This window comes from Amaranthus tricolor, chromosome 12, assembly GCF_026212465.1.
Source record: "Amaranthus tricolor cultivar Red isolate AtriRed21 chromosome 12, ASM2621246v1, whole genome shotgun sequence".
NCBI classification, from domain to species: Eukaryota; Viridiplantae; Streptophyta; class Magnoliopsida; order Caryophyllales; family Amaranthaceae; genus Amaranthus; species Amaranthus tricolor.
Window position 1 is genome coordinate 6,081,564 of NC_080058.1, and position 23,537 is coordinate 6,105,100.

Here is a 23,537-nt window from a genome sequence, read left to right on the forward strand (position 1 = left end):
ACTCTTATCCAACTCCCCTTTTTCCTTAACATACTGTTATAATAATAAAAAAAAGAATCTTAAATTTTCTTTTAATCCCATTTATAAATTTATTTTTCTTTTTTATCTCATTCACTTTTAGCTTCGTTGAATTGTTATCTGTCTTAGTCACGAAGTGCATGATAGTTTTTTACATGTTAACAAGTGAATAAGAATCAAATACGGCCTCATATTGACTATATTTTCTCTACATATTAATTAGAGAATAAGAATCAAGCTTATTTGATGAATAGTACTATTTGTTATTCTAATGTTAGAGGTAAATGAAATCAGATGAAATTGGAAAACAATAGTGATGTATTTGTAAGTAATCACTTAGTATTCAAGCGTATTATCATAGTCAATATTGTCCCTAGTATCATAGAAGTTATGATTAAGGTTTGAGTAAAGTTAAATATAAGGTTAAATGGCAACATATTAACCTCATCAAAAAATATAAAAGTTTGCGATTAATGCAACCCTCAGTATGATAAAGACTTGCAAATGAGAAATAAAAGGCTAAAACCACACCATTGGCAAGAATCAATATAAAAGCAAGACATGAAAGGTAAGACAATTATTAAGACCGATAATTACAAAAATCAAAGAAATATAAATAATACTTATAAAGGCACAAACAATAAACAAGGCAAAAATAACTAGTGATGGTCTATGAGACAAATTTTGGCATCCCTAGCTAGTTTTATTTCTAGTTAAGTACTTAAAGAGGTGCTACTCTTTAATGTCATTCCTAAATTGTTCCTCCCACGTTCTCTTAGGCATCTACGACTTCTTTTTCCATCAACCGTAATGTTTTCCACTTTTTCTAACATGCATCAACGATTTTCTTTGCACATGCCTAACCATCTCAATTTATTTTCACACATAATTACATAAATAGATGTAACTTTTAACTTCTCACTTAAAAACTGGTTCCTAATCTTATCCATCTTGTTGTGCCTAAAACATTCGCTTCTCTACCACTTCAATCTTATGTTCATATATCTTCTTAACTCGCCAAAAATCTATCCTATATAACAATGCAAGTCGAGCTGCAACTTAGCGGAGTTTGCCTTTTAACTTAGTCAAAATATCCTATCACACAATGCCTCAGAGGTTGTTTTTCATTTAATTCATTCAGCTAGAATTTGATGCATTACATCTTTATAAATATCTCAATTATTCTGAATCATCAATTCTAAATATTTAAACTTAATTATTAACCCAACATCTTCTTCAATAGTCATTTGATACTGTTCCACTTGCTTTTCACTTTAAAATCACATCCGCAATTTTCAAGAGTATGTGTCTATATTTCCTTTCTCCATTTATTTTAATAAAAAATTTGAAAGTAGAAGGGGACCTTTACATCATTTCAAAATTTGTTTTTTCGGAATTCATTGCCCATTCTTTTGCTTTCGTTTGTGGTTTTTTTTTTTGCTTGTCTACTCTTTTATTTTTGGTCTCTTTTTTCTTTTTAACCTCTATTTTCTTAACTTTAGGTATTGTTCAATTAAATTGACTTTCCACAAAACACATATTTGCTCTTCTAATAGGACATATGAAAAAGAACAAAAGTGCTAGCATCAAACAACTAGGAATATGACAATTGGCTAAAAAGAAACAATAACAATAAAAAAAAAAACAATAAAAAAAAATTTCATATGATGACCTTAATAGTACCAACGTATCCATGTATAGGCCACACAAATTCAAAATGTATACAAACTTTAGTGAGAGACTTAATTACTTGTTAATACCTCCATAACCAAATTATACCACATACATACTTATGTGACATGATTTCACTGTGAGATATTTTTTATATATGGGTTAAATAGCCCAACTAATATAATTAGCATATAAATTTTTCGTTTTGAGATCGTCTCACCATGAAATGATCTCTTATAAGAGAAGCACATTAACATTTTATCTAAATAAACTTTATTTGACATTAAATTTTCTTTTTTAGATATATTTTTAGTTCTTAATCTTAATGCAAGCAAAAAGCTTTGTGATATATTTTTAGTGAAGTCAAAATTTTTAAATTAGGTGTCAAATAGTAGATACACTAGATCATAGTATATAATATGATCATTACATTAGTTTTATTTGTATGTATAAATATAAATTGAAGTTCTAATGTTTTTAAATGGAACAATTCTATAGACAAAATATCCTTAAAATATTAACAAAATACTAATTTTCTAGTTTGTACTTTGAACCTCAAACCTTAAAACTTTCATTTATATCACTTTGACCACTAAAGATTACTCCATTTTACTATATTAATCAATCCTTATATTATATATTTTAAATTATTATGAGGCTTTTCCAATTAATTGTCAAAAAGTTATAAAAGAAATTGTGAGTTAATGTAGTATAAAAAAATTCAAAATCATTTAAAATTTTATTAAAAATATAACATTCTGATGAAATTTGAAAAACTTAGCAAAAAGTTAATAAATTAATTGTCAGTTCTTACAATAATAATCCACGACGAGGTTTTATCTTGAATTATAATATTTTAAGCAATTTCGGTTTAACTTTTTAATTTTGGACTGTATTTAAAAAAATACAATTTTTTAGACATATTTTGAAAATTTTAAATATTTATTTGAAAATTTTGAAATTCAAGTGGGGTCAAATAAGTCCGTACCTAAAAACCTCCCTTCGCCTTGGCTTGGATCTCTTTCTATAATTTTCTTGCTGTAGGGAAATCTGAATATTTTGGATCACCCAAGATATAACACCACACATTTCTGAGCCCATTGAGTGTATCTTGGTGGGTTCTTGGAGGAGGATCGGTAGTGGTGTGATTGCATCGTCCCTTTTCACTGATTTCCAGATATATTACCTAATTTCAATAATTTTATTCCTATTTTATCTTATTTTTCATTAATTTTATTCCTATTTTTATCTTATTTTCCATTAATGTTACTCCTATTTTATCTTATTTTCCATTAGACCCCTTTCTAATTTTAGTATATTACTCCCTCCGAACCAATTTAGATGTCCCATTTGCTTAGGCACGGTTATTAAGAATGTTGTGGGGTCCATTAAAAAGGGTAAGTAGTAAAGGGTAAGTAGTAAATGGTAGTTGGGTAAGTAAGGTATATGGGGGTATATTCGTAATTACTTGTGCAAACTAAGGATATTTAGATAACAAAAGATTGACAAAAATAGAAATGGGACAACTAAAAAGACCTTGCCAAATAAGAAAATGGGACAACTAAATTGATTCGGAGGGAGTATTATATAAAGTCTATTAATTATCACAAAATCAAGTAAAATTTAGTGATAAAAGTAGTAAAATTTAGTGGTCAAAATAGTAAAAATAAAATAACACTAACTTAAATAATCTTTTTTGGCTTAGTTTTTAAAGAGGAGAAGTGAATTCTACTGAATCAGTCGCCATGGCCATGCTCTTATCCGTGACCGTGAGACCGTGACTTCATTAAATTACATGTGCTGTGATCTTTAGTATTTAACTAATATATACCCTGTCTTATAATCTTCCTTATATTTGACTTTTTCTTGTCATATTTTTTTAAAGTAAAATGAAATAGTTTGAGCTTAAGTTTTTATAACATTGGGTTTAGAAATATGTATTTTATTTCAAATAGTAGATTTCAATTATAAATTCATTAATGAAAAATTTGAAAATAATAAGGTTTGGAAAGTCATTCTCAAATTCAGTTTCAACCACTTTATAACAATAGTGTATTTGACTAAAATCCAAATTTGAATTTTCTTTATTTACCAAGCACTAAATTTTAGTCAAATATACATTTTCAAATAAAATCATTATTCCCAAACATAGCATAAATATACTTTATAAAAATAATATTTTAAAGTTTTATATATTGAGACAAATTTAACAAGATCTCTTATGAATCTATTTATCTATTTGTATCTATGTAATCATATTTCAAAATTTCTCATTTATTTACCAAGAATTTCAAACATAATCAACAATATGAAACAAAGAATGTAATATATACTGTATTGATTAAAGATTGGAGTCATATGTATTAAATTATTATTAATTAAGGGTCATTTTACAGCTTATATTAAAAAAATTTTTGGAGAAGATGTCAATGCTGCCGAGACAATTAGGAGTATAAGTCTACGCATATGATCTGATAATAACAATAATTTTTAATAAATAATAAAGTTTGTGATTTTACTTTATAAATACTTGGTTTTCCATTTTAAAAAGTCATTAAGTTTTTTTAAAATTGTTGGCGCTTTTACATGTAAATAATCGTTAAAATTGTTTGCGACTACTCTAGTAAGCAAAAACAAGTAAGAAAAGTTGATAAAATCCTAACATTGTTGAAAAAAATGCAAATAATTAAGTGTTAGCGAGAAGTTGATACTTGTTTCAACTAAATGTAACAAGAAATAGCGTTAATTGTTGATTTTTTTGCGCATAAATTAATATTTTTTTGTCTTTTTGGTTTGTCTCTCATTTGCACCTTTTGCTTTTTCGGCTATGGATTCACTATTTTTATTTAATCTCATTCATAAATCTTTTTTTCTCTATCTTAATTCTTAACCACTTAATTTACCATCTATTTATCTTTTATCTTATTTTCCAACCCATTAGAAAAAAAATTTAAAATCTAATTCATAAATTTCAAATGTAAATCACAAAAGGTTCTTTTATATCCTCATCTTTGCAAAACACTAATTTCTAGAGTATACTAGTATTATTCTAATTGAAGAATTAAAATTTTTACTACTTCCTTCAATCAAACTTATTTTATTAAACCGTTTTATTGAGTTTACTTAATTTCTAATTTTGCAATGACCTAAGCACATATTTATTTAATTTTAGTCATCCACATATTTAATTTACTCTTTCTTCTCATTCACACACCTCTCATTTTCGCAAAAAATTTCACCAATTTTACTCACTTTTCTTAATATTTATGACATTTATAATTAAAGTATTTTTTTTTGCATAGAGAGAGTACTTACCCCATTCCATTGCTAAAGATGTGATATTTTTCAACTGAATATGTCACTATTAATTGTAAATATTTTACAATTGAAGTAATACTTTTCATATCTTATTATACTTGTTACATTTGATTTTTTACCCAATCTAATGTACTATTTTGATAATTTATATATTGAATTATACATATCTAAAAATTATATAAAAATTTTAAAAATAAATAAATGCAATTAGACAATTCAAATAAGATTCAACTTAACTATATTTTTCTTACAAATTAACCACAATATATAAAATAAATTTCAACGATAAATAATAGTATTAATAACATAATATATTAATTATTTTAGAGAAAGTACAAGATTATTATGGAATTTTTATGCACATAATCAATAAAAAAATCGTAAAATATTGAGTCACCTTAGTGTTTCATGCCTGTCCCTACCAAAATTTCAATTTTCAATTTTGAAGAAGCAAAAACTCTGAAAATCTCTCCCTCCTTCTCTCTCCTGTTTTTGTCATTTCTAACATTCTTATTCTATTAAATTGAAATACAGAATAGCTTCTCTTCTTTCCTCTTCTCTGTCTGAAACCCCCAAACTCTAAGCAAACCCATTTAATTCCAATTAATCTTTACCAACCTAAACCCATTTAATCGTTCCTTTTTTCTCAATCATAGCGATCTAATGCTGCTCATCGCCGCTGAGCTTCAGGTTCAATTTGCCCCTTTTTATTCTATTGATTTTTGAAATTTATTTTATAAATTTTGAATTTAATCTCCTAAATAATTTTTTTTTATTTTCTTGTTTTTAATTGGTTGTAAATTATAAGAGTGAAAATGGGTTTAGATGTTTAAAAAATATATTAGTTTTGTGCTTGGGTTAATATTATTTGCTTTCATTTTGTCTTTAATTAGAAATAGATTACTGACAAAAAGTTGATTTATTTTTGGTCTTAGTTTTTTTTGAATGATCATGTGGAAGTATTATTTAGGGACCCAATATGAAAAAAAATTGTGGGTCCATCATTGATTATATAGTAGGTGACCTTTTCCCAGTTAAGATTAGTTGCAGGAAGCTCGAAACAAAGAAAGTATTAGACAACCAAGAAATGAGTTGTAGAAGGAACATTCAATAATTTTTTTAAACTTGTTGGATGAAATAGTTGAATAGGTTTAGGAAGAAGGAAATTTGAAGTTATGATGGGTCAAAACCAGATGCAGATTATTGTTGGTAATCAAGATATGCTGGTGGTTGACTTAACAAGTAGGTCTAAATAGAAACTATGAGTTGTCCCTTTTTTAAATCCATGATATTGACAATTGTGTGATTGAAGAGTGAAGCCTTTATGGAGAGGAATTTGTAATTTTAGTAGTTTTTATTATTGTGTTTTTGTGTGAGCTATTGATATCAAATTCCCTCGTCTAGGCAAGGTTTGGGGAAGCATGGTAAATGGATTCAGTGTCATGTGTACAATTGCAATGAGGATTTCAATTGGAGTATGGTAATCTGAAAGTGAATAAATTATTAGTTCCTTGGTACTAGCTTTTAAAAGAGGAAAACGAATTTAGTGAGACATTCGATCATTGATATTGGTAGTTTAGATATTGTCTTACTTATCCAATTCTAAGTTGATATTGAGTTTATAGATTGTAGATATGTGCTTTTGAGTTTTTTTTTTTACCCGGGAATGCGGACGAAGTAACATATTGACAACATCTACAATATTAAATACCCTTTCATATTAGTTATAGAATCAGAGTTGCAGTCTTCTTAACCTCCTCTTAGAATTTCCACAGCACAACATAGAAGGATTGTTACAGGCTCTAACTTTCCTAACAAAATCCTTGAACAACAAGCCATTAGTGATTAGCCCATGTTTAGTGGCTCTGCCTAATAATTTGACATGTTCGGGTGTATGCAACCTTAGTGAGTTCACAAATTTTTTTTTTCCCAATTAATCATTGATTGCAATGTTTGTGTGTTCTTTCCTTGTCTGATTATTGCAATGAACGAGCTTTTCAGTGTGAAGACAAAATGTGCATTTAAAGGTCAAGAAAATGTGCTGAATAGCTTTCTTTTTTAGAACTTAACAAAACTCCCATTTTCATCTGTTTCCCCATCTTTCATCCATAAAGCAAAAGTAAGTAGAACCTGATTGTTGTGCTATTGATCTGTTTCCCCATCCTTGTCGTCTCTGTAGTTCAGAAACTCCCATTTTGATCTGTTTCCACATCTTTCATCCATAAAGCAAAAGTAAGTAGAACCTTACAAAAATCTCATTTTCTGCTGTAAGTAGAACCTTACAGAAACATCATACATGAGTAATAGTATAGAAAGACTGCGTGGAAGAATTTCCTTCTTGAAATTTGTGGATGTTTCCTTTTTATTTTATCTGGTTTTTATTAGGGTTGTTAAAGATATTCGATCTGAAAACCCAAATAATTTATCCAATTTTCGGATCCGGAGAATTTGGTCCGGGTATCCGGTTTTTAAACCAGATATCGGACCGAAATATCAGCAGAACCAAATATCCAGTTTTCCAATTTTATATTATTTATTTTTAATAATATATATTTTTTATAAGTTATTTTATTTAGGTTGTTGAATTTACTAATATGTACAATTCTCAATTATAACTAAGTTGCATAACTAATTTATTGTTAATTAATTTAGACGTTTAAAAATTCAACCATATTCCCGAAACAATATGTTTTCAAAGTTAAAAAAATAAGCTTGATTAAAGAAAGAAAACGAATTGAACTTAAATATTTATGTGGCAAAAAACGTAAATTTGTTTCAAAAAGCCAAAAAAAAAAAAAAAATCAAACTGGATACCCGGTTTTTTCGGACTGGAACCGGTTCATGATTTTTACTATCCGAAAACCAAATTTCCTTATCAATCTGGTATCCAGTTTTGAACACCCATAGTTTCTATGTTAAGAACTGATAGAATTACTCCTGCATTCTTAATTTTTTAATTTGATGAGTGAAAACAAGATGCAAAGGTTTCAACATAGTAGACTGCTTACAATTGCATTTACATATGCTGTCAGTAGATGATCCTGACAATGGAGTGAGGTAGCTTTTATGAAGGGGAACTCTCTCCTCCAGGGATGCATTTGGTTGGGGGTGTAGGGCTTTAATGGCTTGTCACCAGCATACAATTGCAAGACTGATTTTAATTGAATTTTTTGATTGGACAGCACCTTCACTAGTTACTAACAAATGATGGTAACAACTATTACCCTATTGCCATTAAGTGACTCCCGTTAAGGGCTTTTTTTGGGGGGTGTTTAGATGTAAGCAAATTTACCCTTGATAGCGATAACAAAGAACGGTTGAAACTGGTAGCTAACATCATAAACTTCGCATAAATAAGAAGTGTTCATGATTTGATAAGTCATTTAAATATACTTTTTTGAAAAGAAATAAATAGTGTGTAGCTTTGAAGTTTCATTGGTACTTGTATTGCAAATTTATACATACAATATTTCATTTCTATTACAACTATTTTACCACCTGTGAAAGTCAAATAATTAACAACTGTGTAGAAGCCGAAACAAGGAAATATTGCAATACGTTCGGTTTGGTTCGTTGTAATTGAAAGGCTATTTAATTATCCAAAAGGAAGCTATGAAAATTGCTGATTCTAGATTTGTGCTTTTGAATTTTCCTATTTCACTTAATATTTCTGGTGTTGACAAACATCATAGCATGTCTCTAATCTTCCACATTAGTAACATATTGTCTTTAAACCTTGTGGTCTTTAAAGAAAAAAATTCGTATGAATTAAAAAAATTCTTGTATATGTCTTATTTTTTCCTATCAAGAAGAGCTGCTTCCATATCCTATTTCTATAATTCTTGATTATATGCATGGGGTGTATATATTTGTATTTTCTTGATGGCAATACTGGTAACATGCACATTTTTTGAAAATAAAACATGAATTTTCTCTCTGACGCCTGATCATGAAATATTTTGAATCGCAGTGCATGCTGAACAGGCAAATAGTGGATCCTAGTTTATGAGTAGGGGTGATAGAAGGAGATGAAATAATTAATATTTACAGGCTCACAAGAAATTTACTGTAAATATCAAGGAAGAGTCTCAAGAAAAGCTTTAGGTTTGTGGAATTTACTATGCCTAAAATATACGGTTTTTGCATTTGTGTTTTAAATCAACAACTTGACCAGTGACACAATCTTACTGTGATAATGCAAATTGGACTGTAATGGTGTGGAAGTAAAATAGTTATGGCCCGTTTGATAAGTGATATTAAACAGTAGTAATAGGAATGAAACTAGTGTAATTTTAGTTGAAAAATCTCTTGCTACTTTGATGGCCATGTTTGTCCAACTTTAATCATCTCATTTTCTTCCTAAATTTCATTCAAATGCATTACCATTGAGAGAGGTGTTATTAGGTGGTAATGGAAATTTGTAAATAATAATACTTTTTTATGATCAAAGTTTCATCACCATAAATGACATGAAACTTTTTGATGAAATTTTACACTAAAAATCATTCCCATTACCACCATTTAGTACCACTGACCAAACGCGCGTTAATGTAATTATTATTTGGAAATGTAGTGAATATAACCTAATACTTGTAAAAAGAACTTGGTGTTACAGGAAAGCCTTAGCATCTTAATACTTGTGTTTTGTCTTGAACCTTATTTTATATTTACCCTCAATTTTTTGACCTGTAGTATGAAGACATCAAACAATTCTGGGAGATTTAAAAAGAATGACGATTCAAGCAAGGGAAAGTTGTTAAGCGAAATAGAGAGTATTAGCAAGGCTCTCTATATTGACAGAAATCTGTCAAAAACCTCCTCTACTACAAGTCTGCCCAGATCGGTTGATAAGAGTGATGCGTTGGTTTCCAATCCAATGTCGAAACATGGAAGTTATGGTCAACCAACTAAGGATAAAAAGTCATTTTGGAGTTGGAAATCCCTGAAGGCACTTTCCCATGTAAGAAACCGGAGGTTTAATTGTTGCTTCAGTCTTGATGTCCACACGATAGAAGGGTTGCCCTCGAAATTTAATGGTATTAGCATATGTGTTCATTGGAAGAGGAGGGATGGAGAAGTTGTTACTAGCCCAATCAAGGTGATTAAAGGAGTAGCTGAATTTAATGAGAAACTAACGCATACATGTTCTGTTTATGGCAGTAGGAGTGGTCCACACCATTCTGCCAAGTATGAAGCAAAACATTTCTTGCTTTATGCAGGAGTGCAGGGTAATCCTAACCTTGATTTAGGAAAGCACCGTGTGGATCTCACGAGGCTGCTTCCACTTACGTTGGAGGAGTTGGAGGACGAGAAGAATTCCGGGACATGGACTACAAGCTTTAAGCTTTCCGGTGAGGCCAAAGGTGCTATCATGAACGTTAGTTTTGGGTATTTGGTGTTAGGGGATGGAACTGCTTCAGTTGCTCCTAATAATAAGAAAGTGCTTCAACTTCTGGACTCAAAGGCGTCAGCAAGGAGTTATTCCAAATCTAATACGGGTAATGGAAAAGGCTTGATTCAACGTGCTGGAAGCTTACCCTCAAATCTGAAGTCATCAAATTCATCTCGTTCTGTGGATTCTGTTCTCCATGAGGTTAACCCTGTAAGAATGTCCGAATTATCAAGCTCCATAAATACACTGTATCAAAAGTTAGACCAGGGAAATTTAGATTCTTTGGTTGAGGATAAGTGTGAAATTGAAGTGGTTGGGAATTATGACAAACCTCTTAGATCATTTCTCTCCTATCTGTCCGATCCACTCGAGGATAATATGACGAATGATGAAAATTCTGAATTTTCATTTTTTGAGAAGGAAGTGGAATCCTCAGAGAAGTCAACAGTGGGAGAGGATGGGGTAAAGGTTGCTGATTATCAAGATGTAACTAACTCCGATCTTCCTGTAGTTTCCAGTGAAGCTGAAGTTTCTTGTCAAGACGAAGCTGAAGTTTCTTGTCAAGAGGAAGCTGACTTCAAAACCAATGAGGTTGTAATACACGATTGTAACTTTGAAGTTTCCACACATGATGGCAAGCATGAAGAATCATCTCACTATTCTCATTCAGATGCAGTCCAGGAGAATGTGGTCAATGACGAGAAATCTGAACGTTCTTGTATCGAGAACGGGGTGGAATCTTTGGAGGAGAAATTAACACTGATTGAAGATGGGACTCAGATTGCTGATGAACAAGACATAATTAGCTCTGATCTTCCTTTAGTTAGCAGTAGTGATGGTGGTGTTTCATGTCTAGAGGAAGCTGAACTCAAAAGAGAGGAAATTGTAGTACATGAATGCAACTCTTCCGAAAAGACCATATCCAGAGAATCTCTTTTAGAAGATCTGGAATCCGTTTTGAGCAAAGTTGACGAGCTTCAGAAAGGAATTGACAGCCCAGAAGCCAGCAGTGAACTAGGTGATCTGGAAACTTTAAATGAGGATAAATCGAATGTCATGATTCCTTCTGATGGCTTGGATGATCTCACGGACACTGTTGCTGATGAGTTTCTAAACATGCTTGGAATCGAAGATTCTCCTGCTGCCCTTTTTTCCGAAGCAGAGCCTGAGTCTCCTAGAGAGCGGCTTTTGAGAGAATTTGAGTTAGAAGCAGAGGCTAGTGGTTATTCATTATTTGGTTCTGGTATTGATGAAGAGAATGTGGCAGTTTATGAATATAAACATGATTATGATTATGGTGATGATGATGATAATGATGATGATGTGCCCACTATATTTGGATGGGGAGACCATTCTGATGACTCGGGTTTCTTAGCAACTGGATATTCTGATTATCCAAAGATTAGGGCCCAGGTGGTGGAAGACATGGAGACACAAGCACTTATGCAGGAGTGGGGCTTGGACGAGAACGCTTTCCAAAGCTCTCCGCCAAATAGCAGATCTGCTTTTGGCAGTCCGATTGATCTCCCTTCTAATCAACCTCAGAAGCTACCTCCTCTAGGAGAAGGTTTAGGTCCATTTATTCAAACCAAGACCGGTGGATTTTTGCGATCCATGAACCCGAACCTTTTTACTGAGGCGAAGACTGGTGGGAGCCTCATTATGCAGGTTTCTAGTCCTGTTGTTGTCCCTGCTGAATTGGGGTCTGCTGTAATGGATGTTTTACAGCATTTGGCATCAATGGGACTTGAAAAACTGTCTGGGCAAGCTAATAGGCTGATGCCATTAGAGGATATCACCGGAAGTACGATGCAACGAATCGCTTGGGAAGCTTCTGAAAGGTTTTACGATTCTATTTATGTACTTTAGTATCCTTGAAAATCTTCTGTAATTTAGTTTTCGGTAACTAAACTATCTTCTTCTTCTTCCCTATGGTTTCAGTCAAAATAAGCTTCAAGACGAGCCAGAAGGTTACCGCACTGTTTCAGCTAGAAAGAAACAAGTTAAAGAGGCGTCTTCCAGCCGAATATCAAAGAAAATGAGTTCAAGCTTGACCTCCGATGAAGTAGACTCAGAATTTGTGTCTTTAGAAGATTTAGCACCGTTGGCTATTGATAAGATTGAAGCACTATCAATAGAAGGTTTGAGAATACAATCTGGCATGTCAGATGAGGAAGCACCTTCAAATATCAATGCACAGTGTATCGGGGGATTTTCCGCTCTCGAAGGGAGACGGATGGGTGCAACGGGTTTGATGGGTTTGGAGGGAGCTGCAGGTTTGAAGCTGTTAGCACTCGAGGACAGTAGGTTTGATGGTGACGATGGACTAATGGGTTTATCGTTAACATTGGATGAATGGATGAAATTGGATTCTGGTGAAGTTGATGAAGACGAGAGATTAAGTGCTAGGACTTCAAAACTTCTCGCTGCCCATCACGCTAAAAGCACCGATTTGAATTTTCTGAGGAAAAAAGGAGATAAAAAACCGGGTAAGGGTTCTGGAAGGAAGGGTGGTTTGTTGGGTAACAATTTCACCGTCGCTTTAATGGTCCAACTTCGTGATCCATTAAGGAACTATGAGCCTGTTGGTACACCAATGCTGGCTCTGATTCAAGTGGAACGGGTTTTTGTTCCTCCGAAACCGAAGCTATACTACACGGTTGGTGAGGCTAGAGACAACAATAGTGATAGAGACGATGATGACACAGTCGCCAAGGAAGAGAAGATCGAACTCAAGGAAGAGAAACCCAAAGAACAGGACTTAATTCCTCAGTACAAAATAAGCGAGGTGCATGTTACGGGCTTTAAAAATGAGCCCGGAAAGAAAAAAGTATGGGGTAATGCTGCACAACAACAATCGGGATCTCGGTGGTTGCTTGCAAATGGAATGGGAAAGGGAAACAAAGGACCATTTATAAAACCCAAGGTTGCTACCAAATCTTCATTGCCAGCCACTATCACATCTCAGCCTGGTGATACCTTGTGGAGTATTTCTGCTCGGTTCCACGGTAGTGGCAAGAAATGGAAAGAGTTATCTGCTCTTAATCCGCATATTCGAAACCCAAATGTTATTATTTCGAATAATGAAATTATAAAGCTACGATAGGTTAAGATGTGGTATGTACAACGTTTGGATTAATATGCCCCAGTTCATCAAGGTCACTTGAGATTTTGTGAGATTTGTTGCCGCGAGGGAAATGCTTATACTGTATTAATGTGTACATTGCTAATATGAGTGAATTAGGGTAATAAAATGAGATGTAGTTTATGTACAATATTTTGCTGTGAAGCCATTTGGTCTAGAATGAATTATCTAGTTCTCATAAATGGCTTTGATATTGGTATATATGGGAATTATTGGAAAATCCGAATTGGCACAAATAAAACTAACATAAAACCATTTAATCTACAAATAAAACTAACATAAAACCAAACCAAATTGACTTGTAAAATAAGCTTATTGTTATAAACAAATGTTGAGCTCATTTTAAAAGACTTAGTTTATTAAGTAAAATGGCTCATTTAATCTACAAATTCTTCACTTGGTAAGCTACGATGGGCTTCACCCAAGCTACGACTTCGGAAGCCACCACTCTGAGTTGGCATTGAAACCGATGTTATAAATCAAGTGGGAGAGTTTATCCCAAAAGATTAGTAGGTGAGAGATCTCATATGATCTACAAAGTACAAATCCCTCCTCTGTTTTCCATATAATCAATGGGTCAAATCTCATGCCTTGCAACGACATCAAATCCATTATACAAATTTTAATTTTGGATTTCAACTTGATTTAGCCCATTTGTCAGGTGTGGCCAAATTAGAACAAAAACATCTACATTTTGTTTATAAATTACTTTTATTGTTTAACACCCATATATCATCAAGTTCCTACAGTTGAAAATATGCCGATGTAATCGGGAGGAAATGCTCAGTTGATGAGCTAAACGTTAGTGATCTTCCATCTGATAGATGGTCTAATCTGTTGTTAAAATGCAGGAGCTTTAGAGAAGTAAAACAGTTTCAAACTGCTGCAGGCATGCCGACAAGAGATGAGATAGCAGTCAGGTTCCCGGTCCTAGATCTGACAGTAGTATCTGCTGTTTTCGAACTCAGTACTGATCATTTTGTTCGGTTGAATGTTAAATTTGAAAATTTGGCTCTTTTCAAGGCATACAATAGTCAAGCAGTAAGTTCGTAGCTGCTCATATCAAGCATTTTGGCTATACAATCTCCACTTATTTAGAATTAATATTACACAGCCAACTGAAAGATACATCAAAGATAACTTTACGTCAAAAATTTTCCTGCAACTGGCAAGAGCAAGCGATTGTGTCTGATTCAGGTAAGCTGAATCCAGGGGGTAAAAATTAGGAATAAAAACAAGAATGATCTACAGAAGGGAAGGAAGTATTATACAGTTAGAATCCCAGGATTCTAATAATGTGAATAAGATGGGGCAGGCAAGAAAGGGAATGGTGCGACAGAGGCAAATGCCACAGGCGGCCGCACTTGTTTAGCCGCACTTCGATTTTTTTCTTTCTTTTCACTATCGGCACTGTCATTTTCTTGCATAACTTCTAATGATGGAATGTTTAACGTAGCCGAATCATCCTCCAAATAGCTCTGCCAATTATCATATAGACGGTGAAACATAAGCCCTGACATAAATACAGGAAGATAAAGCAGGCTGGCGAGGAACATTCTCCTAGCGTTCTTCGTTGTTCTATTAAAGTAGAAAGACAATGCTGTGCCACCAATTGCCAGAGTAAGCAATGATGATTCAAGGCAAAACCATCCAGAGGTTAAGCCCCCTAAATACAAAGGATACGTCAAGCATCAGATGCAATATATAGGAGCAAAATATAAAATTAGTCTGCAAAATATCTCTTTTGCCGAGTAATTTTTGTTGATTTCACTCACATTCATATGCCAAGTAGCCCACAGGAATCAGATATAGACAGTTCCTCAGTGCCACTAAAGCAGTCTTTCGACCAGATGCATCAGTAAGAGAAAACATCTTGTAACTGCAAGTAGAGAACACAAAAATATAAGAAAAATAAAAATCCCATCCTACGCTATTACGACATTGAGTACTGGTCAGAATCTGAAAACTACTTCCAAAGAAGTTGCAGGTACCCGTTTATTGGCCATGGCAAGACGTGTTTTGCATACATTCATAAAGTTTTTGACATTTAGCAATACTTTCAATTTGCACTCTAAATTTCCATTTTATACTTTTAAACCTATCTCATTTACTAAAAGGGCCAATCAAAAACAGTTTTAGGTGTTTGTTCTTATCACTCTAAGATGGCTTGGTAAAGTTAAGACATCTTAGACTCTATAAATCATTTAAAAAGTTGACATCAGAAAGAAAAGATAGCAAGTACTGAATTTCTACAATAAAGATACCTAAATGCTGAAACCTACTCTATGAAGTATGAAGATAATTACAATATCTCCTTCTCACCAGATGTCTATTTTAGCTTTCAAGCTCTTAAAAACAATTTCAGACTTAACATACCCTCCTGCAGCATAGTCATCACGGCACAAGTATGCAAGGGCCATGAAGTGGGGAATTTGCCAAAAATATAGAGCAGCAGGGAGAATCATCCCATTCAGAGATATCCCACCAGAAGCAGCAGCCCACCTGCATCACAAACTAGAAATGTCAGCAAAATTAAACAAAAAATAGTAAACTTGCATGTCAACTTCAGAGTTCCATAGTATGGCAGTACAGCCTGACATGTTTCAAAATAGTAAAAGACTTCACAATAACAACAAATACTCACCCAAGAAGTGGTGGAATAGCTCCCACCACAGCTCCAACCCATGTATTTACTGGGTGTAATTGCTTCATTGGAGTATAAATAAATGCATACAGAAGAAGATTAGAAGCTCCAAGTCCGGCAGCCAAAGCATTAGCCTGTAAAAACCTTTCTGCAGGATTAGCTGTGTTGATCTCCACTTAAAGAGCACATTACAATCAAGCAGAGCAACATAACCAATCGAAAATTATTCACCACCTTGCATGCTAATAAAGTAGTTCCTGCTATCCCAACTGTAGAAGCCCAAGTAACTGCATGCAAAGAACTTATACGGCCTGATGGTAATGGTCTATTCATCGTTCTCTTCATTTTAGCATCATTAGTAACTTCAAAAACCTAATTTATACAAAAACACTATCACCATAATTAAAAATGATTCTGGATGACATCCAAAATGATCAGTTATTAAAGTTAAAAGGGTATCCACATAAAATGAAAATGAGCACCTCATCAGAAAACAAGGAGCGCTCTAGAGAAAATGATATGGAATTTGGAAGACGAGTGCACAAATCAGCAGTCATACTACATATCATTTTTAAAAAACCAAAAAAGCCTTACGAATTATATTCCCCTACTTGACCCAATGCAACGTACTCTATGAAGTTTAGAGGCTTCTACCCCAACTTTCTAATGCCCTCGAGCAATCTTGGTTCCCCTAGTTTCAAGCAAATCATGCCTAGCATAAGAACTTTCTGGGAAAGATTCCCCAACTACTCAAGCGGCTTAACAATTAATTTGGTTAATTTGAAAGTCATGGAGCTCTTGACCTTCTAAAACACTGTTCTGAGGTCAATGGGAAATGAAGTTAGTTTGACTTCCAAGAAAAGGAAGAATATCATCTCCAGGGGTTACAAAAGTACAATTCCAATGTAGGAGGTACATGAATCTAACAATTATATCCCTTGTATTTTTTATTCATAATCAAGTAATTAGAATCAATGCACATAACTATATGAATTGATGAATTTGGTTAACATGATTCAGATATTATAGTAATTTATGGACTTAAACGTGATTGATAATTCACAAGGCACCCCAATATTTTGATATTTTAAACGGTAAAGTACATTTATTTCACCGAGTACTTTCAAGGGCGGCTCATATTCCCACAAAACTTCAAACAATAAATAATTCAAAGGGATGCAGAAGTCATCAGTTTATGGCACAACTGTAAGGGGATGACAAATACAATAAGCATTTTATCACCAAACATTTTTCTTCTTTGCAATCTTCCCCAAACATTACTTTTTATCCCACTAAAAGTAGAAAAATTGGAGGTACATCAACCACTTAAATAAATAAGTGAAAAGAATCGACACAGATAATGCTTTCAAGAAGAAGAAAAGCCGGAATCTGAACTAAAGAGTATCCTAGTATGAAAAATGGACTTTAAAGAATTTAGAGCCAGATAAACAAGGAAATGCCATCAAGCTAAGAAAACCTAACAGCTAACCTGGTTCAAAGAGTTAGCAGAAGCTGCGACCATCATAGTACCAGCACAAGTCCAACAAAGGCCAGCAAGGTCAATGATCTGGCCACTGCCCAGAACATATCCAGTTCCAGAAGTTGCAACTACCAGCATACTGAAATTTATAAAAATACAGAAAATCAAATCGAAAAATTAAGAGAGACAAGACACCGCTTTCCACTACAAGAGCATAGGAAGAAAAACAATGCAACCAAAAATAGTAGCAAATACAGACAAGATAGAATAAAATTGAAAGATGGATGCTTTTGACTTCTCACAGAATCACTCCTTGATAAAGAGATTATATTCTACCGTTACACCTTAATCAAAACACATTGTACTGATAAAGATTTCGGCATCAACAATGTTAAATTGCTACAAAGATCATCAAACCAGACATTGAACTTCATTCAGCCATAGACAACTACCAGATCCACTTCTATAGATTTCTATAAGCCAACAGAAATTGCAATGGACTTCAATATGACCATATAAATTATAACATCACCTTCTAAGTTCTAACATTACATGTAAGCATTATGTTATGACTTCATGTCAGAGAATAAATCCAATAAAATATGGTTCTCTAAAAATTTCAACGCACAACCACCTAGTTAATAAGTATAGGCTAACTTGAATCACTCTTCTAATTGTTCGTTTTGAAATAGGTGAGACCCCTGATGGCCCATTTGGTACATCTTCATGTCCCATAGGAATGTCTAAGAATATGATTTTCCAACGCCAACAGAAATTGTGTGCTTGCCTTCAATTTTTTAATTACACATTACCACCTTACAATTGTAACAGGTGGTTGGGAACAACATTCAAGATTGTACTTAACAATTACATATGCTATTCCACCTCTAAAACTACACATGCTTGTGCATAATTCATTTGCCAAAGTGCTAGGAATATCCACATGAAAATTCCAAGCAAAATTACAAACCTATTACCACGCACCAACACAGCTATGTAGATAATGTAGTAGTAGATAATGAATCATAACAAAAAAAGTAGCTCATTTCTAACAATCATCTTTTACACATGACTTAAGGTAATTTAGCTTTAGCACTTGGCCTATGCATATAGTTGTCCAATGGGGTCATTAGGTTGGGTTTTTGCGAGTGGTGTTCCGGGTCATGTAACTTTCGCTTGCCAAGGCAGCATGTGGATGCAGCATGAAATTTATGTTCAAATTACCCTTCGGTTGAAGCCGGATCAATTATGGCGGTATGGCCCAATTAAAAAGCTCTACTTAAGCCTAGTTTCACCTTTGTTTTCTCAAATATGATCAAATAGTGAGGAAATGTTGGGGGAGGAGGGGTGATTGAGGGCAAAAGACGCCTTGGCACTTTGGTAGTGCACTAGGAAGTGCTACTTTTTTAATTAGAGATTGGTCATATCAATATTTTCAGAATTTTTAAGATTATTATATAGAGGTCAAGAATTAGATCATAAGAGGCGCTAGACTTTTCGTGATCTAGCAGATGAAGTGACACATGATAGCAGGAGGAAGTGAGACTTTTGAAAATAAAGGGATCCAACTACATGGGAAATAGCTTGAGGGGATTATAAGGTGTCACAAGGCACAACTCACATAAAGGTTGTGAGGAATGGAGGATAATAGCCAAATTCAATTGATACAGAAGCTTTAGAGTCAAACTTATAGCATTAGCCCCTTTATACAAGGGTGACACCTCTAACGATCAAACATGTATATAATTTTCATTGTTATCAATACCGCTTGTCAAAACAAATATAAGTCAAAAAGTTACGAAACAACTTTCACAATTAGTGCTCCCTTAGTCTCCTAAAAAATTAGCATGCATTGTTGGATATGCCAAACCCTTCTAAAATGCCCAACGAAAGCTATAAATTGGATAATGAATTTAATTTACTGAAATGGTGCTTTATATCAAAGATAATAGTTAGTAGATTCCATTCTTGTTCTACAAACACTTGTGAAAGTATCTCAAGGTATAAAACTACCAAAAATGTAAGCTTTTGGGGAAACTTGAAACAAAATGACAAACAAATTTCAAAGAATAGAGTACAGAAAAATATTCATAATTTCTTTTCGGATACAATAATAATCAAGAATAAAATAAGGAACTGACTGCAAAATTATGGAAAATCGACTTCAAGTGGAATTTTTGAACAAAAAACTTGACAATAACAATCCCAACTATGGCCATTATTGTATGAACATATGACAATTGGTTTAAGCCAAAATCAAGATGTTAGCAATGACTTTGAAGAACTTCAAATTATTGTTAAAATGTTGTAAAGAATAATTGATCCCAATTCTTTTAAGTCTTGTCATTGCAATTAGCCTTATGAAAATTAGAGGATGAACTTTTTGTAAGGGGAATATGCACGAGTTGCATGAGTCATGATGGGTTTGATTGACATATGATATGGATATGATTCAAAGTTAGATCAAGTTGCCAAAAAATGTTAATGAATTGTTCGTGGACTCGGTTCATGGAGGATTGGTCATCATTGTTTATTTATTATTGGTTTAATTATTCTGTTTTACAATTAAAGTCAATAAATATAATATATGGGCTTATGTTAGTTTAGTTGTAGCTAGTCAAATTCTAGTTATTTTTGGCAAGTTATTTTATTCTAGAGTTACTAAGGCCAATTGTTGGCCAAATTACCTATGGCTAGTTTGGTAATCATTTAATAAGTAGTTAGGGTTAGAATAGTAGCTGATAGTCTGATACATAAAGAGCTATGTGTTAGATTTGAGAATATAGAGGCAGATTTGAGATTAAAAACCAAAACTTTGGTTCATTGATTCTTTGTGAATGGAGCAAGGACGAGCAATTCATCCAAGAGATTGAAATGTGAGTGAAGCATATTAATTAACTGAAGAGCTTGTTGGGGAGGGAGTGAATTAACCAACTGGTTCAATTCCACAAAACACTTTTCACAATCGAATTTGTAATTGAGTGTCCCACCGATAAATATCCTTTAATAAGCCAAAATTTTAATTTAGTGTTCATCTAGAATAGAAGTTTCATTTCATCAGTATAAATACATTCCCGTAGAAAGAGCTCCTCAACCATCATTACTAGATTTTGCATGCACAATTTCAAGTTTCAACACAATTATCATGTAAAGGTCCCTCGGCAAGCACAAGTTAGCCGCAGTTGACATCATCCATTCTAGACCTACACCATAAGGTATAATACAAATTTCTCTATACCACTGGCCTAATGGGAAACCTCACATCAGCAACACCAAACCCAATGCTTCTATCAACACTAAGCAATCAGCCTTACATAAAATGTTGTGATTAAGTGACTTTAGTTCACCTAAGGATTTGGATAAGTTTAGCTAAAATTTGGACTCATCTAATTGGAGTCATGGAGTATCGGAGGAAGAGATCAAATCACAATAGCTATCTTGGACAAATTAAATTAAGACTTTGAGAATCATTAAAGACAGTGTACATGGCCTGAAGAAGTGTATTTGGATGATAAAACATTGTGAAGAAGTATGTCCAAAAGGTATTTTGCTTTTTGTATTGTATTCCCTCCCTATTCTCTCTTCCCTACTCAGCACTCACTCATTTGAAGCTCTAACATTGTAACACTTTGATATTCAGTGAACCTCCTAAAATTTTTATTGCTTGTTTAATTTGTTTATTGCTCATTTCATTTTAGTTACTTCTAGAAATGTTCTAGTTCATTGATTGCATCAATCACCTCAAACTTCAACGTTTCTAAACAGTATTCTAGGATTTTGATTAGTAGTATACCGATCATTTCATATAATAACCAACATCGACGCCCATAATTAAATTTTCCATTTTGCACCTCAGTAAATAAAATATCTGGCACTCAATGATCCGTCAAAGCAAATACACAAAAATCAAAATTCAAAAGCACATCAAAGCACAAAAAATTAAGAATCGTAAAAACGACCTCAAATAAAGTATTTTAATCATTAAAAAAAAGGACGAGTTAAAAATCTTACCTTAATTTGGCTTTAGAGAGGTCCCAATAACAGCGACCATAATGCGATATAGCACCAGCAAGATCGCGAGAAAGAGAAGACGAAGCATCAACAGCAAAGCCTAATTGCGATAAACGATTAAAACCAAATCCGAGCTTCGACGAATCAGATGATTTAGGGATTGTGGAGGAGTAGAGGTGAGATAAGGAGGTAGTTCTGCCATGGATGTCAAAAAAAGGTAAATACTTGTGAAATGAAGTAACAGAATTAGGGTTAAGAGTCGAAAGATGATTGAATCTCTTTGAAGAGAAAGAAAGGGAAGTTCTCCACATGGTGGAGATTTGACAAACACAGATTGTCCCGTCGCTTTTTTGGCCAGTCGGAGGTAGAAAACACCTTTATTTTAAAAGCACTTCATCGCACCATTTCGACTATAGCAAAAATATATTGTTATTCACAAAAAAAAATAAAAAAAATAAATAAATAAAAATAAAAAATAAAAAATTCTCAATTGTATTTCTGAATTTTGCTATTTTATCGATGGTATCCTTAGGTTTTTTTATTATCAATGATATTCCTGTATTATTTGACGTTTTACAACCGTAACCTTTTTAACCAAAATCGTTCAAAACCGTTAAATTTCTTTTATGTTTTGATTTGAAAAATAAAAGAAAAAGAAAAAAGCTAACGGTTTTGGATGATTTTTGACAGAAAAAATTTTAAAACGTTACTGTAGTAAAACGCTCAACAGTACGAGGGTACCATTGATAATAAAAAAACTCAGGGATACCATTGATAATTTCCAAAAAAATAATAAAAATGTTAGAAATAATGATTTATGGAGGGATAAATACGACAATTTATAATTAATTCAGCTCGTTGTGTATTTGACCGTCTCACATGAGAAAAACTCATATAATTATACTATTTCTGTAGTTGATCACTGTAAAATTATAAATAATCACTTTAATAGATTAAATTTACATATATCAACCTAATAGATATGAACTCAACATGAGACCGTCTTATTTAAGAATTTGTGTAATTTACTTTATAACTTTTGTAGTAATATAACAAGTAATTTTAAATAAATGAAAAAAAAGTGTAGCAAGTAATAGAACACACCAAGTATTTGCTACATTAAGTTTGATTGAGGCATTATTTTGGAAAATAAATTAGTTGGCCTATTAAGCCAACTTAATTCTTATATAAAATTCATTTTTATTTTATATCAACTCACTTTATCTTAAATTTTCTATTATATGTCATTATTCTTGCGAATGGTCATGGATCATATACTTACATTTGGAAATTTTAAAGTGTCACATATCTAAAAATTACACATCTAATTTAATTTTTCTACAGACTAAAAATTATTTACCAATATATTTTTTTGGCTTTTCAACTAAATATAATATCAAATCAAAAACCAAAAATCAACTAAAAAGATCATTTACCAAATACACTAGCTCAAAACTCTACCGATTGAACATCTAACAATTAAAGACAGGTGATGATATAAGTTGATTTTGCAAAGGACTAAGATTAGACTGCACAAAATGCAGAGCAATTTCAAGTGCTCAATTGCATAAGTTGATTTTGCAAAGGACAACTAAGTTGCAAAATCTTGTGCACACTTCAAGCTCCACACTTCTCCCTCCGTCTCCAAAAAAATTATCACAGTTATATATTACACAAAAATTAAGAAATAATTAGTTGATTTATATAAAGTATATTAAAAAAGTTAAAACATGTGCATGAGAATAAAAAACTGATGTATACATTTCCATAAAAAGAAAATTTAGCCAAGTCGCACCATTGGACACGTACACGTGTTAGATATGAGTTCCAAAGCCTAGAGCTCATATATAATAAAGTA

At 32.9% G+C, this 23,537-nt stretch overlaps 2 protein-coding genes across 6 annotated transcripts; one reads left to right on the top strand and one right to left on the bottom strand.

The window, feature by feature from the left end:
* Positions 1-5,443: 5,443 nt before the first annotated feature.
* On the top strand, positions 5,444-13,785 carry LOC130828352 (protein PLASTID MOVEMENT IMPAIRED 1-RELATED 1). Of its 4 annotated transcripts, none has more exons than XM_057694307.1 (5): positions 5,445-5,697; positions 8,040-8,217; positions 8,978-9,111; positions 9,700-12,240; positions 12,341-13,785. In XM_057694307.1, the coding sequence occupies exons 4-5, from the start codon at positions 9,701-9,703 to the stop codon at positions 13,503-13,505; spliced, it is 3,705 nt and encodes a 1,234-aa protein (XP_057550290.1). In that variant the 5' UTR covers positions 5,445-5,697; positions 8,040-8,217; positions 8,978-9,111; position 9,700; the 3' UTR covers positions 13,506-13,785. The 4 variants fall into 4 exon arrangements, with proteins under 4 accessions (XP_057550292.1, XP_057550290.1, XP_057550291.1 ...); XM_057694308.1 differs by having other exon boundaries at positions 8,043-8,217; XM_057694306.1 differs by lacking the exon at positions 8,040-8,217.
* A 736-nt stretch (positions 13,786-14,521) lies between these two features.
* LOC130828353 (protoheme IX farnesyltransferase, mitochondrial) lies at positions 14,522-22,070 on the bottom strand. Of its 2 annotated transcripts, none has more exons than XM_057694310.1 (7): positions 21,680-22,070; positions 17,678-17,807; positions 16,423-16,560; positions 16,189-16,322; positions 15,867-16,046; positions 15,320-15,423; positions 14,522-15,210 (listed from the first exon to the last, which is right to left on the bottom strand). In XM_057694310.1, the coding sequence occupies exons 1-7, from the start codon at positions 21,988-21,990 to the stop codon at positions 14,834-14,836; spliced, it is 1,374 nt and encodes a 457-aa protein (XP_057550293.1). In that variant the 5' UTR covers positions 21,991-22,070; the 3' UTR covers positions 14,522-14,833. The 2 variants fall into 2 exon arrangements, with proteins under 2 accessions (XP_057550293.1, XP_057550294.1); XM_057694311.1 differs by having other exon boundaries at positions 15,921-16,046; positions 21,680-22,069.
* Positions 22,071-23,537: the final 1,467 nt, after the last annotated feature.

Excerpts from the sequence above, each read along its gene's own strand:
- LOC130828352 (XM_057694309.1), top strand. The coding sequence starts at position 9,701 with ATGAAGACATCAAACAATTCTGGGAGATTTAAAAAGAATGACGATTCA. Across the intron at positions 12,241-12,340 it reads GCTTGGGAAGCTTCTGAAAG|TCAAAATAAGCTTCAAGACG; the intron begins GTTTTACGATTC and ends CTATGGTTTCAG.
- LOC130828353 (XM_057694310.1), bottom strand. The coding sequence starts at position 21,990 with ATGTGGAGAACTTCCCTTTCTTTCTCTTCAAAGAGATTCAATCATCTT. Across the intron at positions 16,323-16,422 it reads CTACTTTATTAGCATGCAAG|GCTAATGCTTTGGCTGCCGG; the intron begins GTGGTGAATAAT and ends AGGTTTTTACAG. Across the intron at positions 16,047-16,188 it reads GCTATTCCACCACTTCTTGG|GTGGGCTGCTGCTTCTGGTG; the intron begins GTGAGTATTTGT and ends TTTGTGATGCAG.